The sequence below is a fragment of the Lithobates pipiens genome, unplaced genomic scaffold (genome assembly GCF_037356315.1).
Source record: "Lithobates pipiens isolate NorthernLeopardFrog02 unplaced genomic scaffold, aLitPip1_a1.2 Scaffold_16, whole genome shotgun sequence".
NCBI classification, from domain to species: domain Eukaryota; kingdom Metazoa; phylum Chordata; class Amphibia; order Anura; family Ranidae; genus Lithobates; species Lithobates pipiens.
Window position 1 is genome coordinate 21646207 of NW_027507748.1, and position 16196 is coordinate 21662402.

Sequence of the window (16196 nt, forward strand, 5' to 3'; positions counted from 1 at the left end):
GAGCTTGGGATCCATGGGAAATGACTGTGCTGTTGAGAGCGGGAGGTAAATGGGAGGAAGATAGGTTCTCCGCTCCCTCACATGACTAATGAACCCGGTATTAAAAGTGGTTGTAAACCCCTTACAACGACTTTAACCACTTCAGCCCTCGGACCAATTTGCAGCCAAAGGACCAGGCCCCTTTTTGCAATTCGGCGCTTTAACTGACAATTGTGCGTCGTGCGACGTGGCTCCCAAACAAAATTGGCGTCCTTTTTTTTCCTCACAAATAGAGCTTTCTTTTGGTGGTATTTGATCACCCCTGCGGTTTTTATTTTTTGCGCTATAAACAAAAATAGAGCGACAATTTTGAAAAAAAATGCAATTTTTTTTACTTTTTGCTATAATAAATATCCCCAAAAAATATATATATATATAAAAAAACATTTTTTTTCATCAGTTTAGGCCGATACGTATTCTTCTACATATTTTTGTTAAAAAAAAAAAAAAAAGAAAAAAAAAATTTGCAATTAGCGATTGATTGGTTTGCGCAAAAGTTATAATGTTTGCAAAATAGGGGATAGTTTTATAGCATTTTTATTCATTTTTACTAGTAATGGCAGCGATCTTTATTGTGACTGCGACATTATGGCGCACACATCGGACATTGTTTTTTTACACATTTTTGGAACCATTGTCATTTATACAGCAATGAGTGCTATTTAAATACATGGATTCCTGTGTAAAGGACACTGGCAGTGAAGGAGTTAACCACTAGGGGGCAGTGTAGGGGTTATGTATGACATTTTGTGTTTTTTTATTGTGGGGGGGGCGTGGCCTGGCTTGTGACGTCACTGATCGTCCTTCCCTATAAAAGGGAACAGACGATCGGAGACAGCCACACTAGGAAGCACAGGGAGAGGTTTGTTTACGCAGACCTCTCCTCGTTCTTCAGCTCTGTGACCTGGCGATCGGGTCCGCTGGTCCCGCGGCCATGGTCACAGAGCTCAGGACCGGGTCGGGATGCGACCCCTCAGGACCGGGTCGGGAGCGCGCCGGCGCGCTTCCGACCCACAGCTGGGCACTTAAAGAGCCACGTACAGATCATGATTGTGCCCAGCCGTGCCATTCTGCCGACGTATATCGCGTGAGGCGGTCCTTAAGTGGTTAACCTACAGGTAAGCCTAGATTAAGGGATAAGGCTTACCTGTAGGTGCATGAAATATCTCCCAAACCTAAAAGGTTTAGGAGATATTTGCAAGAATACTGGCACCGATGTCTATGGTGCATGGGCCGTAGACATCGAGCGCAGGCGCACTGAGCGTGCCGTTTCTAACGCCGATCATGCCGTTAGTGACAGCACCAGCGCACATGCAAAGGAGTGCCATCATCGGTCACCACCTCCGTCACCATGTTACTCGGAGTGACTCGCGGGTATCGCAGCGCCAGCAATGTGACTGGCCGGAGTCGTGATACCCAGAAGTCACTCCTTTTATCATGGCGGCAACGGAGGTGGTGACCGAGGACCGCTGCGGGGGCTTTGATCTCAGGTAAGTAATTCATAATGAGTTGGGATGCTACCACGTTTCCCCGAAAATAAGGCCTAGTGTAATTGTCGTTGATGGCTGCAATATAAACCCTACCCCCCAAATAAGCCCTAGTTAAAGTCCTTGTAGGTCTTATTTTCAGGGTAGGGCTTATTTTTGGGGAAACAGGGTAGGGCTTATATTGCAGCCATCACCGACAATCACGCTAGGTCTTATTTTTGGGGAAGCAGGGTACGCATGCCAGCTCATTATGCCTTTGCCTTGCAGGGTGTCTTTTTTTTTCCTGAAGAGCCTTACTTCCTCTTTAAAGAGTATTGTCACTCTGGGGTTCACAATCTGTGCTCATTTAGCTGCAGTGAAGGGCAAGAGAGAGTCTTAGACCCCCCCCCCACCGATGTTTTAAAAAAAAGAGAACCGGTCAGCTGCAAATGCCATTGCATAGGGGGAATTTATTAGCCCCCTTGTGATAGCAATAAAGCAAGCCCCAGTGCTGTTTTAAACAGTGCTGGAATGAAGGGCTTTTGATCCTGGTTCCTGTTAAGCTGAATACCGTATTTCCCCGAAAATAAGACTGGGTCTTATATTAAGTTTTGACTACAAAAAAAAAGTGCATTAGGGCTTATTTTCAAGGGATGTCTTATTTTTTTTCCCCCTGTCTTCTCTCCACTTCTCCCTCCCCGTCAGCTCAGGAGTCAGAATCTTTTTAATCCCTAAAATAAACCCTAGTTAAAGTGGTTGTAAACCCTTACAAACCACTTTGACCTACAGGTAAGCCTAGATGAAGGCTTACCTGTAGGTCCAAAAAATATCTCCTAAACCTATACGGTTTAGGAGATATTTACCTGAAGACGGCCACCGCTGTCTACGGAGCATGCGCCATGGGTAAGCCGCATGCGCGGGATTGATGTCATCGCTGCTCCGGCGAATCACAGCGCCGGAGCAGCAAGACCCACCAAGAAGATGGACGCTCGGAACTACAGGGGACAGCGGTGACTTCACTGGCTAGTAGTCCATTATGCTTTACCTTTGCAGGGAATCAAAGAGGCGCCCAGCGGTGCTGTATATAAGGTATTTTCTACAATAATGTAACAAAGACACACACTGGACATGACAGAATTCTTTTACAGCGTGGATTACATGATTTTACAAGGACTTTAACACGAAGGCTTATTTTCGGGGTAGGGCTTATATTGCAGCCATGCTAGAAAATAGAGATAGGTCTTATTTTTGGGGAAAGACGGTATTGGAAGTAATTTGGACACCTATGAAGCCACCCAATCAGTCCCAAAACGACCACAACATGTCACCACCCCATTCCCCCCCCCCCCAGCATCCCAGGTTCCATTATTTTACCTGGGCGCTTGGGGCAGCCATGGCGGTTGTCGCTTGGTAGGGCGGTGGGAGCTCCACAAACGTCTGTTCACTGATCTCCTCTACAGCGAATGAGCCAGGAAGCGTCATGTCGCTTCCCTTCCTGGTTCACAGCTGTCCTTCAGCAACTCTGGACGGGGGAAAGCAGCTAATAGAGCAAGCATGTTCTGTGCGGTGGACCACACAGGAGACATTAGGGGGTCTAACAGGCCCCTGATGTCTACATAAAGAGAACCTGTTACAACATATACAGTGGGGGAAATTATTATTTGATCCCCTGCAGATTTTGTAAATTTGCCCACTTAAGAAATTGAGGGTCTACCATTTTTATCATCTGTTCACAAATCTCCGAACTTGCACAGGAGCCCTGTGTGTCTTTTGGTCCGTTTCAGATCTAAATTCAGCCACAAATTTGGGCTGAAAAAAAAAATAAAATAAAAATGGACCTAAGGCCCCTTTCACACTGGGGTGGTTTTCAGCGCCTGAAAAAAAAAAACGTCCCATTTCACGGTGCGCTAGCAGGACGGTGAAAAAAGTTCTGCTAGCTGCATCTTTGGAGCGGTGTATTGAAATCAATGGGACAGCGAGGCCATACCGCCGGCGTTTGTGGGTGGTTTTAACCCTTTTTCGGGCCAAAATTGGGGGTTAAAAACACCCCGCTAACAGCCGCAGACCACCGCTAAAAATACCGCCAACGCCGCTCCCGCCCCAGTGTGAAAGGGGCCTAAAATGATGAATGGGGACGCACTGGACCCCTGCAGTGAGCCACATGTGAAGATAGTGTGAACCCAGCCTTACCCGAGCCCCATCTCTCTCTCTCCAGCAATGTCCACGAGTTCCTCGGCCATCTGGGACTCTCCTCCTGATTGGCTGAGACACAGCAGCGGTGCCATTTTCTTCTCCTGCTGTCCGTCAGTTAGACAATCAGGAGAAAGAGGGGGTCAGGCTGAAGCGGGGCTCTGTGTCTGAATGGACACAGGAAGCTGCCATTCGGCTCTGGTGCCCCCATGGCAAGCTGCTTGCTGTAGGGGGCACCTCACAGGAGGGGAGAGGCCAGGAGCACAGAAGAGGGACCCAAGAAGAGGAGCATCTGGGCTGCTCTGTGCTCCTGGCCTCTGTGTACTTTTTAGAGTAAAAAACAAAAAAAAACCATGAGACTTTACAATCACTTTAACCACTTAACAACCGCCCATTGCCGATTAACGGCATCAGGGCGGTTGTTTAACTCTAAGAGGCCGTTAATTAACGGCCTCCTAGAATTCTGCTCTACGCGCGCCCCCTGGGGCGCGCACACGAGAGCATCCGTGACCGCTGGGTCCAGTGGACCCGGCGCATCACGAATCACGGTAAACGGCCGCTCATCGCGGCCGTTTACCACGTGATCGCTCCGTCAAATGACGGAGTGATCACTTGTAAACAAGCCGGCGTCATGTTATGACGCCGGTTCCTCCCTCCCCCTCTCTGTACCGATCGGTACAGCGGAGGGGGAAGAGATCGGTGTCAGCAGCGATGTGGGCTGCATCTGCAGTGCCCACATCGCTGCTCACCGAAAATTAACCCCTCAAATCCCTGCAAATACTCTGCATTACTCTGCAATTCCCTGCAAATACTCTGCATTACTCTGCAATTCCCTGCAAATACTCTGCATTACTCTGCAATTCCCTGCAAATACTCTGCATTACTCTGCAATTCCCTGCAAATACTCTGCATTACTCTGCAATTCCCTGCAAATACTCTGCATTACTCTGCAATTCCCTGCAAATACTCTGCATTACTCTGCAATGCCCTGCAAATACTCTGCAATGCCCTGCAAATACTCTGCAATGCCCTGCAAATACTCTGCAATGCCCTGCAAATACTCTGCAATGCCCTGCAAATACTCTGCAATGCCCTGCAAATACTCTGCAATGCCCTGCAAATACTCTGCAATGCCCTGCAAATACTCTGCAATGCCCTGCAAATACTCTGCAATGCCCTGCAAATACTCTGCAATGCCCTGCAAATACTCTGCAATGCCCTGCAAATACTCTGCAATGCCCTGCAAATACTCTGCAATGCCCTGCAAATACTCTGCAATGCCCTGCAAATACTCTGCAATGCCCTGCAAATACTCTGCAATGCCCTGCAAATACTCTGCAATGCCCTGCAAATACTCTGCAATGCCCTGCAAATACTCTGCAATGCCCTGCAAATACTCTGCAATGCCCTGCAAATACTCTGCAATGCCCTGCAAATACTCTGCAATGCCCTGCAAATACTCTGCAATGCCCTGCAAATACTCTGCAATGCCCTGCAAATACTCTGCAATGCCCTGCAAATACTCTGCAATGCCCTGCAAATACTCTGCAATGCCCTGCAAATACTCTGCAATGCCCTGCAAATACTCTGCAATGCCCTGCAAATACTCTGCAATGCCCTGCAAATACTCTGCAATGCCCTGCAAATACTCTGCAATGCCCTGCAAATACTCTGCAATGCCCTGCAAATACTCTGCAATGCCCTGCAAATACTCTGCAATGCCCTGCAAATACTCTGCAATGCCCTGCAAATACTCTGCAATGCCCTGCAAATACTCTGCAATGCCCTGCAAATACTCTGCAATGCCCTGCAAATACTCTGCAATGCCCTGCAAATACTCTGCAATGCCCTGCAAATACTCTGCAATGCCCTGCAAATACTCTGCAATGCCCTGCAAATACTCTGCAATGCCCTGCAAACACTCTGCAATGCCCTGCAAACACTCTGCAATGCCCTGCAAACACTCTGCAATGCCCTGCAAACACTCTGCAATGCCCTGCAACACTCTGCAATGCCCTGCAACACTCTGCAATGCCCTGCAACACTCTGCAATGCCCTGCAACACTCTGCAATGCCCTGCAACACTCTGCAATGCCCTGCAACACTCTGCAATGCCCTGCAACACTCTGCAATGCCCTGCAACACTCTGCAATGCCCTGCAACACTCCGCAATGCCCTGCAACACTCCGCAATGCCCTGCAACACTCCGCAATGCCCTGCAACACTCCGCAATGCCCTGCAACACTCCGCAACGCTCTGCAATACCCTGCAACACTCTGCAACACCCGCCAATACCCTGCAACACTCTGCAATGCTCTGCAACCCCCGCCGATACCCTGCAACACTCTGCAATGCTCTGCAACCCCCGCCGATACCCTGCAACACTCTGCAATGCTCTGCAACCCCCGCCGATACCCTGCAACACTCTGCAATGCTCTGCAACCCCCGCCGATACCCTGCAACACTCTGCAATGCTCTGCAACACCCGCCAATACCCTGCAACACTCTGCAATGCTCTGCAACACCCGCCAATACCCTGCAATGCTCTGCAACGCAGTACTCTGCAACACCATGCTCTGAGATACCCAGCCATAGTCGGTGATACCCTGCAATACCCAGCCATAGACATCTCCCGCCGCCCTCCGCCCTCCGGTGCTTCTACCGAATCGCTAATACGATCAAAGCCAGAATCTTTTTTTTTTTCAGGCTTCCCAGCTTAGAGGTGAGATGTGGGTCTTATTGACCCCACATCTCACTGTAAAGAGGACCTGTCATGCCATATTCCTATTACAAGGGATGTTTACATTCCTTGTAATAGGAATAAAAGTGATCAAAAAAATTATTTTTGGGGAAAAAAATGTCAAACTAAAATAAATAAAGTAAAATGAACAATAAAAAAAAAAATGTTTTTTTTAAAGCGCCCCTGTCCCCATGTGCTCGCATGCAGAAGCGAACGCATGCGTAAGTCCCGCCCACATATGAAAACGGTGTTCAAACCACACATGTGAGGTATCGCTGCGAACGTTAGAGCGAGAGAAATAATTCTAGCCCTAGACCTCCTCTGTAACTCAAAACATATAACCAGTAAAAAAAATGTAAATCGTCGCCTATGGGGATTTTTAAGTAGCGACGTTTGCCGCCATTCCACGAGCGTGTGCAATTTTGAAGAGTGACATATTAGGTATCTATTTACTCAGCGTAACTTCATCTTTCACATTATGCAAAAATTGGGCTAACTTTACTGTGTTTTTTTTTTTTTTTAAGCACAAAACAGTTTTTTTTCCAAAAAAAAGCATTCGAAAAATTACTGCGCAAATACCGTGCGAGATAAAAAGTTGCAAAGACCACCATTGTATTCTCCAGGGTGTTTGCTAAAAAAACATATATAATGTTTTGGAGTTCTATGTAATTTTCTAGCAAATAAATGATGATTTTTACATGTAGGAGAGAAATGTCAGAATTGTCCTGGGTGCTCCAGAACGCCTGATGGCGCTCCCTGCATGTTGGGCCTCTGTATGCGGCCACGCTGTGTAAAAGTCTCACACATGTGGTATCACCATACTCGGGAGTAATAGCAGAATGTGTTTTGGGGTGTAATTTGTGGTATGCATATGCTGTGTGTGAGAAATAACCTGATAATATGACAATTTTGTGAAAAAAAAAAAAAAAGTAAAAAGAATCTTGATTTTGCAAAGAATTGTGGGAAAAAATGACAACTTCAAAAAACTCATCATGCCTCTTACTAAATACCTTGGAATGTCTTCTTTCCAAAAAGGGGTCATTTGGGGGGTATTTGTACTTTTCTGGCATGTTAGGGTCTCAAGAATTGAAATAGGCCGTCAGTCCTTCAGGTGTGATCAATTTTCAGATATTGGCACCATAGCTTGTGGACTCTATAACTTTCACAAAGACCAAATAATATCCACCAATTTGTACTTATTTTTACCAAAGATATGTAGTGGTATAAATTTTGGCCAAAATTTATGAAGAAAAAATTTCTAATCTGCTAAATTTTCTAACAGAAACAAAGAAAAATTCGTTTTTTTACAGAATTTTCGGTATTTTTTCTTTTATAGCACAAAAAAAAAAAAACCCAGCGGTGATTAAATACCACCAAAAGAAAGCTCTATTTGTGTGAAAAAAAGGACAAAAATTTCATATAGGTCCAGTGTTGCATGACTGAGTAATTGTCATTCAAAATGCGAGAGCACCGAAAGCTGAAAATTGGTCTGGTTATTAAGGGTGTTTAAGTGCCCAGTGGTCAAGTGGTTAATGATATTATAGCAGCTCAAATATTGAAAACTCGTTTGAATCCGGTCACATAAGATCACTGCCATGGAGGTGGGGGAAGGTGCTTTAGAAGACCGGGGGGGGTAATATTTTATAGAACCCCAGGAAGTCATTATTCAAGGTCATATTTCAGCCTCATCACTCAAAAGCTCAATATAAAAAAAACACGCAACTAAATTTTCACATCGCAAAAACTCCACTCTTACCTATGCTTGGCTTTATTAGGATTTGCACTCTGAGTCATCTCCGGCATGCTTAAATCCAGAGGATGTTCTCTGTAGGAACAAGGAAATACAGAAAGGTCATTCAATCACACACACGATTAAACATTTCTATAGCTCTGACATATACCGCAGTACTGTACAGAGAACACTGAGCCAGTCACATCAACCTCTGTACCAGAGGAGCTTACACTCTAATATCTCCCACAGTCACACACCATTATTATACATTTATATAGCGCTGATATAAACGCACTGGTCACTTTAGTAGGTACACCTATTCAATTGCTTGGTAACAAAATTTTCTAATCAGCCAATCACGTGGCAGCAACTCAACGCATTTAGGCACCTAGACATGGTGAAGACGACTTGGTGATGTTCATACCGAGCATCAGAATGGGGAAGAAATGGGATTGAAGTGACTTTGAACATGGAATGGTTGTTGGTGGCAGACGGCCCGGTCTGAGTATTTCTGGGATTTTTACACACAACCATCTCTCGGGTTTTACAGAGAATGAAGAGAAAATATCCAGTGAGCGACAGTTGTGTGGAGGAAAATGCCTTGTTGATGTCAGAGGAGAATGGTCAGACTGGTTGGAGATGATAGAACGGCACCAGTAACTCAAATAATCACTTTTTACATCCAGGGTATATGCAGAATACCATCTCTGAACGCACAACACATCCAACCTAGAAGCAGATGGGCTACAGCAGCAGAAGACCACACCGGGTGCCACTCCTGTCAGCTAAGAACAGGATACTGAGGCTAAAACTGGCACAGGATCACCAAAATTGGACAATAGAAGATTGGAAAAACGTTGGCTGGTCTGATGAGTCTCGATTTCAGCTACAACATTCAGATGGTGGGTTCAGGTGTAAACAACATGAAAGCATGGATCCATCCTGCCTTGTATCAACGGTTCGGGCTGGGAGTGTAATGGTGTGGGGGCGGGGGGGGATTTTCTTGGCACACTTTGGGCCCCTTAGTACCAATTGAGCATGGTTTAAACACCACAACCTACCTGAGTATAGTTTCTGACCATGTCCCCCCCTTTATGACTACAGTGTCCCCATCTTCTGATGGGTACACTGTAGTCATAAAGGGAGGGACATGGTCCTTCCAGCAGGATAATGCACCATGTCACAAAGCTCCAATCATCTCACCACTGGACAATGAGGTCCCTCCCTGTACCCCAATGGTCTCCACACTCACCAGATCTCACCACTGGACAAAGATCACTGTACTCCAATGGTCTCCTCATTGTCCAGTGGTGAGATCTGGTGAGTGTAGAGGCCATTGGAGTACAGTGACCTCATTGTCCAGTGGTGAGATCTGGTGAGTGTGGAGACCATTGGAGTACAGTGACCTCATTGTCCAGTGGTGAGATCTGGTGAGTGTGGAGACCATTGGAGTACAGTGACCTCATTGTCCAGTGGTGAGATCTGGTGAGTGTGGAGACCATTGGAGTACAGTGACCTCATTGTCCAGTGGTGAGATCTGGTGAGTGTGGAGACCATTGGAGTACAGTGACCTCATTGTCCAGTGGTGAGATCTGGTGAGTGTGGAGACCATTGGAGTACAGTGACCTCATTGTCCAGTGGTGAGATCTGGTGAGTGTGGAGACCATTGGAGTACAGTGACCACATTGTCCAGTGGTGAGATCTGGTGAGTGTGGAGACCATTGGAGTACAGTGACCTCATTGTCCAGTGGTGAGATCTGGTGAGTGTGGAGACCATTGGAGTACAGTGACCTCATTGTCCAGTGGTGAGATCTGGTGAGTGTGGAGGCCATTGGAGTACAGTGACCTCATTGTCCAGTGGTGAGATCTGGTGAGTGTGGAGGCCATTGGAGTACAGTGACCTCATTGTCCAGTGGTGAGATCTGGTGAGTGTGGAGACCATTGGAGTACAGTGACCTCATTGTCCAGTGGTGAGATCTGGTGAGTGTGGAGACCATTGGAGTACAGTGACCTCATCGTCCAGTGGTGAGATCTGGTGAGTGTGGAGACCATTGGAGTACAGTGACCTCATCGCCCAGTGGTGAGATCTGGTGAGTGTGGAGACCATTGGAGTACAGTGACCTCATCGCCCAGTGGTGAGATCTGGTGAGTGTGGAGACCATTGGAGTACAGTGACCTCATTGTCCAGTGGTGAGATCTGGTGAGAGTGTGGAGACCATTGGAGTACAGTGACCTCATTGTCCAGTGGTGAGATCTGGTGAGTGTGGTCACTGTACTCCAATGGTCTCCACACTCACCAGATCTCACCACTGGACAATGAGGGGGCCTTCACCCCAATTTTTGCTTTGCTTACATGTACATAAAACCCTGGTGAAAATACAGCTCAGCATCTCAACACAGCAATGCCTACTACACGTGACCAATCACAAAACTACCTTTGCTAGAAAGTAAACCTAAAAATTAAAGCAATGATCCCATAATTTAACCAGTTACACTGTGCTGGGATAACACAGAACAATTAACCCAGTGCGGCCAAACTGAAGGACAGTCTGTAAGTCTATCAGGCCCCTTTCACATGGGCGCCTCCGCTTGCTCAGCGGGGGAAGATTACTTCGCTGATCCCTGGATGACAGGTCTGTCTCTAATCACTGTGCAGAGCGGACACATACATCCTCCCACATAGGGTAATGGGGAAAAAATAAATAAAAAAAATCAGGTGAAAACCGACCGCCAATATCCGATCTGCCAGACGGATGGAAAATAGGACCACCATCTGTCTAGATTTGGCAGACATGATCATCGTCTTATCAGGTCTGACGGAAAAAACTGAAAAGGCGGAGCCCGTGTGAATAAGCCCTACAAAATAAATAAAAAAGGATGAGCTGCCGAAATATAAAAAACAAAAAACTATTTGGTAGGATATTGTCAGCAACACCACGAGACTCAGAAAAAAAGACAGTAAATTAGGATAGTGATTGAAATGGTTGGAAGCACGTTCAATATCATTATGTATGTTGTTGTCTGTGCTCTTGTAAACCCTAGGTTTCCACTATTGTGACCTGAAAGTCGCATGATTTTGATGAGACTTCAAGCAATGCCTGTGTATTTTTGAGGTCTATGGACCTCAAGTCGGACCAAAGTAGTGCAGGTACGACTTGTTATGCAACTTTGCAGTCCCAAGACACAGGACAATTTGCACAAGTGGAAATGGAGCCTTCCAGGAAGTCAGGGGAGAGGGGGGGAGAAAAGAAAGAGGAGGGGGGGGGGGGGAGAAAAGAGAGAGGTGGGGAGAGGGAAAGAGATACTCCATCTTATCAGTCGCGGACAGTATGGGGGAGCTTTAGCTTTGATACACATATATGCAATGTGGAAAAACGCAGCGAATCCTGCTGCGGGTGTCAATGTAACCTCATTTTGGATAGAACAAAGGAGGGTTATAACCCCTGCCAGAATTTTTTTTCTGCCATCTATGTCCCATTGGGGAGATTTCCCTTCACTTCCTGTCCCATAGACAAACAGGAAATGAGAGGAAATCCCTGTAATTTAGGGGAATCCCTTGAGGACCCCCATGTCACCAGAACTAGTGTCCCCATTGGAAGATTTCCTTTCTATTACTTTTCTGGGGACAACCTAAAATGTGGGCTTTTCTTTTAAAAGATCAGTAAAGAAAAAATGTTTTTTTTTGGTTATTTTTAAATAACAAACACGTTATACTTACCTCCACTGTGCAGCTAATTTTGCACAGAGTGGCCCCGAACCTGGTCTTCTGAGGTCCCTCGGCGGCTGTCTCGGCTCCTCCCCGCAAGGACTCCACACCTTAATGCAAGCTCACTCGCATAGTGCGGAGTGCTTGCGGGCGCGCTCCGGTGATACAATCGGCAGCCATAGCCACTCACTGTATCACTCGGCCCTGCCCCCCGGTGCGCCATGTCACTGGATGTGATTGACAGGAGCACGAGCCAATGGCTGCGTTGCTTTCAATCCATCAACTGTAACCAATCAACAGCCAGGCTGAGCGGCAAAGAGGATATCGGGGGCAAGCGCGAGACTTTTGAGGGGTCAGGTAAGTAGAACGGGCAGGCTGGGGGGGGTCTGTATTGTCGGATGTTTTTTCACCTTAATGCATTGAATGCATTAAGGTGAAAAAACTTTTACTTTTTTTTTTTTTTTAACATATTTATTTTATTAATTTTCGTATAAGGTTGTTTACAGGTACAAATACACAGGAACATTTGTAGATACGTTACTTTTACAAAGTAGATTCACTAGCCCAACATGGCTAGCTAGTGATTTTCCAATGTTATAGTTCCCAGTTCCTTAACGGAGGAAAAATTTTAACCGGTATGAGATAACAGGTTGCTAAAAACTTTTACCTTTACAACCCCTTTCATTTCTGGTATAAAACACATCCAATGAAAAAAAAAAATAATAATTTAAAAAAAATCTAAAATTTCTTCATCAATTTAGGCAAATATGTATTCTGCTACATATTTTGGTAAAAAAAAAAAAAATCCCAATATCCGTATATTGATTGGTTTGCGCAAGGTTATAGCATCTACAAACTATGGTATACATAATGGAATTTTTATTTTTTTATACTAGTAATGGCGGATATAAGCGACTTATAGCATATATTGCAGAGGACAATCTGACACTAACTGACACTTTTGACACTTTGTGGGAACCAGTGACCCTAATACAGTGATCAGTGCTAAAAACATGCACGGCCACTGTACTAATGACACTGGCTGGGAGGAGGTTAAACAACTAGGGCGATCAAAGGGTTAACCGTGTGCCTGGCCAGCGTTTACTCTGTTCTGCCTCTTCTTGACCATCGGCGGGTGCCAGCGGACAATCGATTGGCCGGCACCCACACATCGGCTTCTGCAGTAACCAATCACAGCAGAAGTCACGCCGCCCCCTAGGCGGAAGTGCCGGATCAGGTAAATATATGATCCTGCACAGGAGGGCCAACCTCTTGCAGTATATTTGCTATAGGGCAGTCCTTAAGTGTTTTTTAATAGACAACTGAGAAAAAAAAAAAAACATGAAGAAAAAAATTGCAATATTATTAAAATAAAGCAAAAAAATGTAGACAGAGGTTGATATTTTTTTCATGGAAAATGTAATACAAAGACTACCAATGATAAGACTGCCATTGGTGTACTGTGTTTAGTTGGCCAATGAGTAAAAAAAAAAAAAAAAAAAAAAAAACCTACCTTCACACCTTCAAAGTTACTCCTGAAAGTACCGTAGTCTCACTCTGGCTTCACCATCCCCATTTCCTCCAGGTTCTTGTGGCACCCAGCACCCGCCATCGGTCATGATATTGCACACTACAAAGAGAAAAATGTGAAAACATGAAAACAAGTGCTAAAGAATTCAAACAAATATTACTCAAAATAGATAATAAATTGCTGAACAAGTATCCTGAACCAGTGAACATACTGTATATCTCTGCAATTCTCACTAAATATTGCACATAGCGGAGGATATACAGAGTGACAGGGGAGTGTATTACCCGGTGATAGTGGAGGATACACAGGGTGACAGGGGAGTGTATTACCCAGTGATAGTGAGGGATATACAGGGTGACAGGGGAGTGTATTACCCAGTGATAGTGGGTAATACACAGGGTGACAGGGGAGTGTATTACCCGGTGATAGTGGAGGATACACAGGGTGACAGGGGAGTGTATTACCCAGTGATAGTGAGGGATATACAGGGTGACAGGGGAGTGTATTACCCGGTGATAGCGGAGGATATACAGAGTGGCAGGGGAGTGTATTACCCGGTGATAGTGAATGATATACAGAGTGACTGGGGAGTGTATTACCCAGTGATAGTGGAGGATATACAGGGTAACAGGGAAGTGTATTACCCAGTGATAGTAAATGACAGATATACAGAGTGACAGGGGAGTGTATTACCCAGTGATAGTGGGGGATATACAGAGTGACCGGGGAGTGTATTACCCAGTGATAGTGGGGGATATACAGAGTGACCGGGGAGTGTATTACCCAGTGATAGTGGGGGATATACAGAGTGACCGGGGAGTGTATTACCCGGTGATAGTTGAGGATATACAGAGTGACCGGGGAGTGTATTACCCAGTGATAGTGGGGGATATACAGAGTGACCGGGGAGTGTATTACCCAGTGATAGTGGGGGATATACAGAGTGACCGGGGAGTGTATTACCCGGTGATAGTGGGGGATATACAGGGTGACAGGGGAGTGTATTACCCAGTGATAGTGGATGATATACAGAGTGACAGGGGTATGTATTACCCGGTGACAGCGGGGGATATACAGGGTGACAGGGGAGTGTATTACCCAGCGATAGTGGGGGATACACAGGGTGACAGAGGAGTGTATTACCCAGTGATAGTAAATGACAGCTATACAGAGTGACAGGGGAGTGTATTACCCGGTGATAGTGGAGGATATACAGAGTGACAGGGGAGTGTATTACCCAGTGATTGTAAATGACAGATATACAGAGTGACAGGGGAGTGTATTACCCGGTGATAGTGGATGATATACAGAGTGACAGGGGAGTGTATTACCCAGTGATAGTGGGGGATATAAGGAGTGACAGGGGAGTGTATTACCCGGTGATAGTGGAGGATATACAGAGTGACCGGGGAGTGTATTACCAAGTGATAGTGGAGGATATACTGGGTAACAGGGAAGTTTATTACCCAGTGATAGTGGGGGATATACAGAGTGACCGGGGAGTGTATTACCCGGTGATAGCGGAGGATTTACAGAGTGACAGGGGAGTGTATTACCCAGTGATAGCGGAGGATATACAGAGTGACAGGGGAGTGTATTATCCGGTGATAGCGGAGGATATACAGAGTGACAGGGGAGTGTATTATCCGGTGATAGCGGAGGATATACAGAGTGACAGGGGAGTGTATTATCCGGTTATGGCGGAGGATATACAGAGTGACAGGGGAGTGTATTATCCGGTGATAGCGGAGGATATACAGAGTGACAGGGGAGTGTATTATCCGGTTATGGCGGAGGATATACAGAGTGACAGGGGAGTGTATTATCCGGTTATGGCGGAGGATATACAGAGTGACAGGGGAGTGTATTATCCGGTTATGGCGGAGGATATACAGAGTGACAGGGGAGTGTATTATCCGGTGATAGCGGAGGATATACAGAGTAACAGGGGAGTGTATTATCCGGTTATGGCGGAGGATATACAGAGTGACAGGGGAGTGTATTATCCGGTGATAGTGGGGGATATACAGAGTGACAGGGGAGTGCATTACCCGGTGATAGTGGGGGGATATACAGAGTGACAGGGGAGTGCATTACCCGGTGATAGTGGGGGGATATACAGAGTGACAGGGGAGTGTATTACCCGGTGATAGTGGGGGGATATACAGAGTGACAGGGGAGTGTATTACCCAGTGATAGTGGGGGGATATACAGAGTGACAGGGGAGTGCATTACCCGGTGATACTGGAGGGGATACAGAGTGACAGGGGAGTGTATTACCAGGTGATAGCGGAGGGGGGATGCACTCCCCTGTCACACTGTATGCCCCTCCATTACTCTCTGTGTTATTGGCCCCCTTTCTCCTCATTTCCCCCGCATGTCGGGTCATTATTCCCCGCCCGCCTTGTACCGGGTACCTCAGTCCAGGTAATTCGGTGTATCCTCCCTCACGGGCAGGTCCCCCCCCGGTGGGGCCTACATCCCCGCCAGCCAACCGAGCAAGCTACCGAAAGCCAGACTACAGCCTTACAGATACTGCAACCAATCCTAGACCGGACTCCTCCCCCATCGACCAATAGCGTACGCGATGATTGTATCATTCCTGAGTGGCGGTTTTGCCTGCCAATGCGAGACATTATCCTAGACGAAGGAGGGAGTGGGGCGTGGACTATGAGTGGAAGTGTAAAATCGAGGAAGTGTAAAGATTCGGCGATGTTTGATTGATAGGCCGTCCGGCCAATAGGTATTAAGAAGGGAGGGGCTTTTGTTAAAGGGACAGTGCGGGTGTATCG

The 16196-nt window shown here is 46.3% G+C and overlaps 1 protein-coding gene across 2 annotated transcripts in view; it reads right to left on the reverse strand.

The window, feature by feature from the left end:
- USF3 (upstream transcription factor family member 3) overlaps positions 1–15952 on the reverse strand; it is a 36880-nt gene extending 20928 nt beyond the window's left edge. Inside the window, exons 1-3 of one of the 2 annotated variants that reach the window (XM_077479651.1) lie at positions 15822–15952; positions 13395–13503; positions 8192–8260 (exon numbers count right to left, since the gene is read on the reverse strand). In XM_077479651.1, the coding sequence (XP_077335777.1) occupies positions 8192–8238 (47 nt within the window). In that variant the 5' untranslated portion in view covers positions 8239–8260; positions 13395–13503; positions 15822–15952. Of the gene's footprint in view, positions 1–8191; positions 8261–13386; positions 13504–15821 lie in introns of both variants that reach the window. The other variant, XM_077479650.1, reaches the window with a different exon arrangement.
- Between the last annotated feature and the right edge of the window lie 244 nt (positions 15953–16196).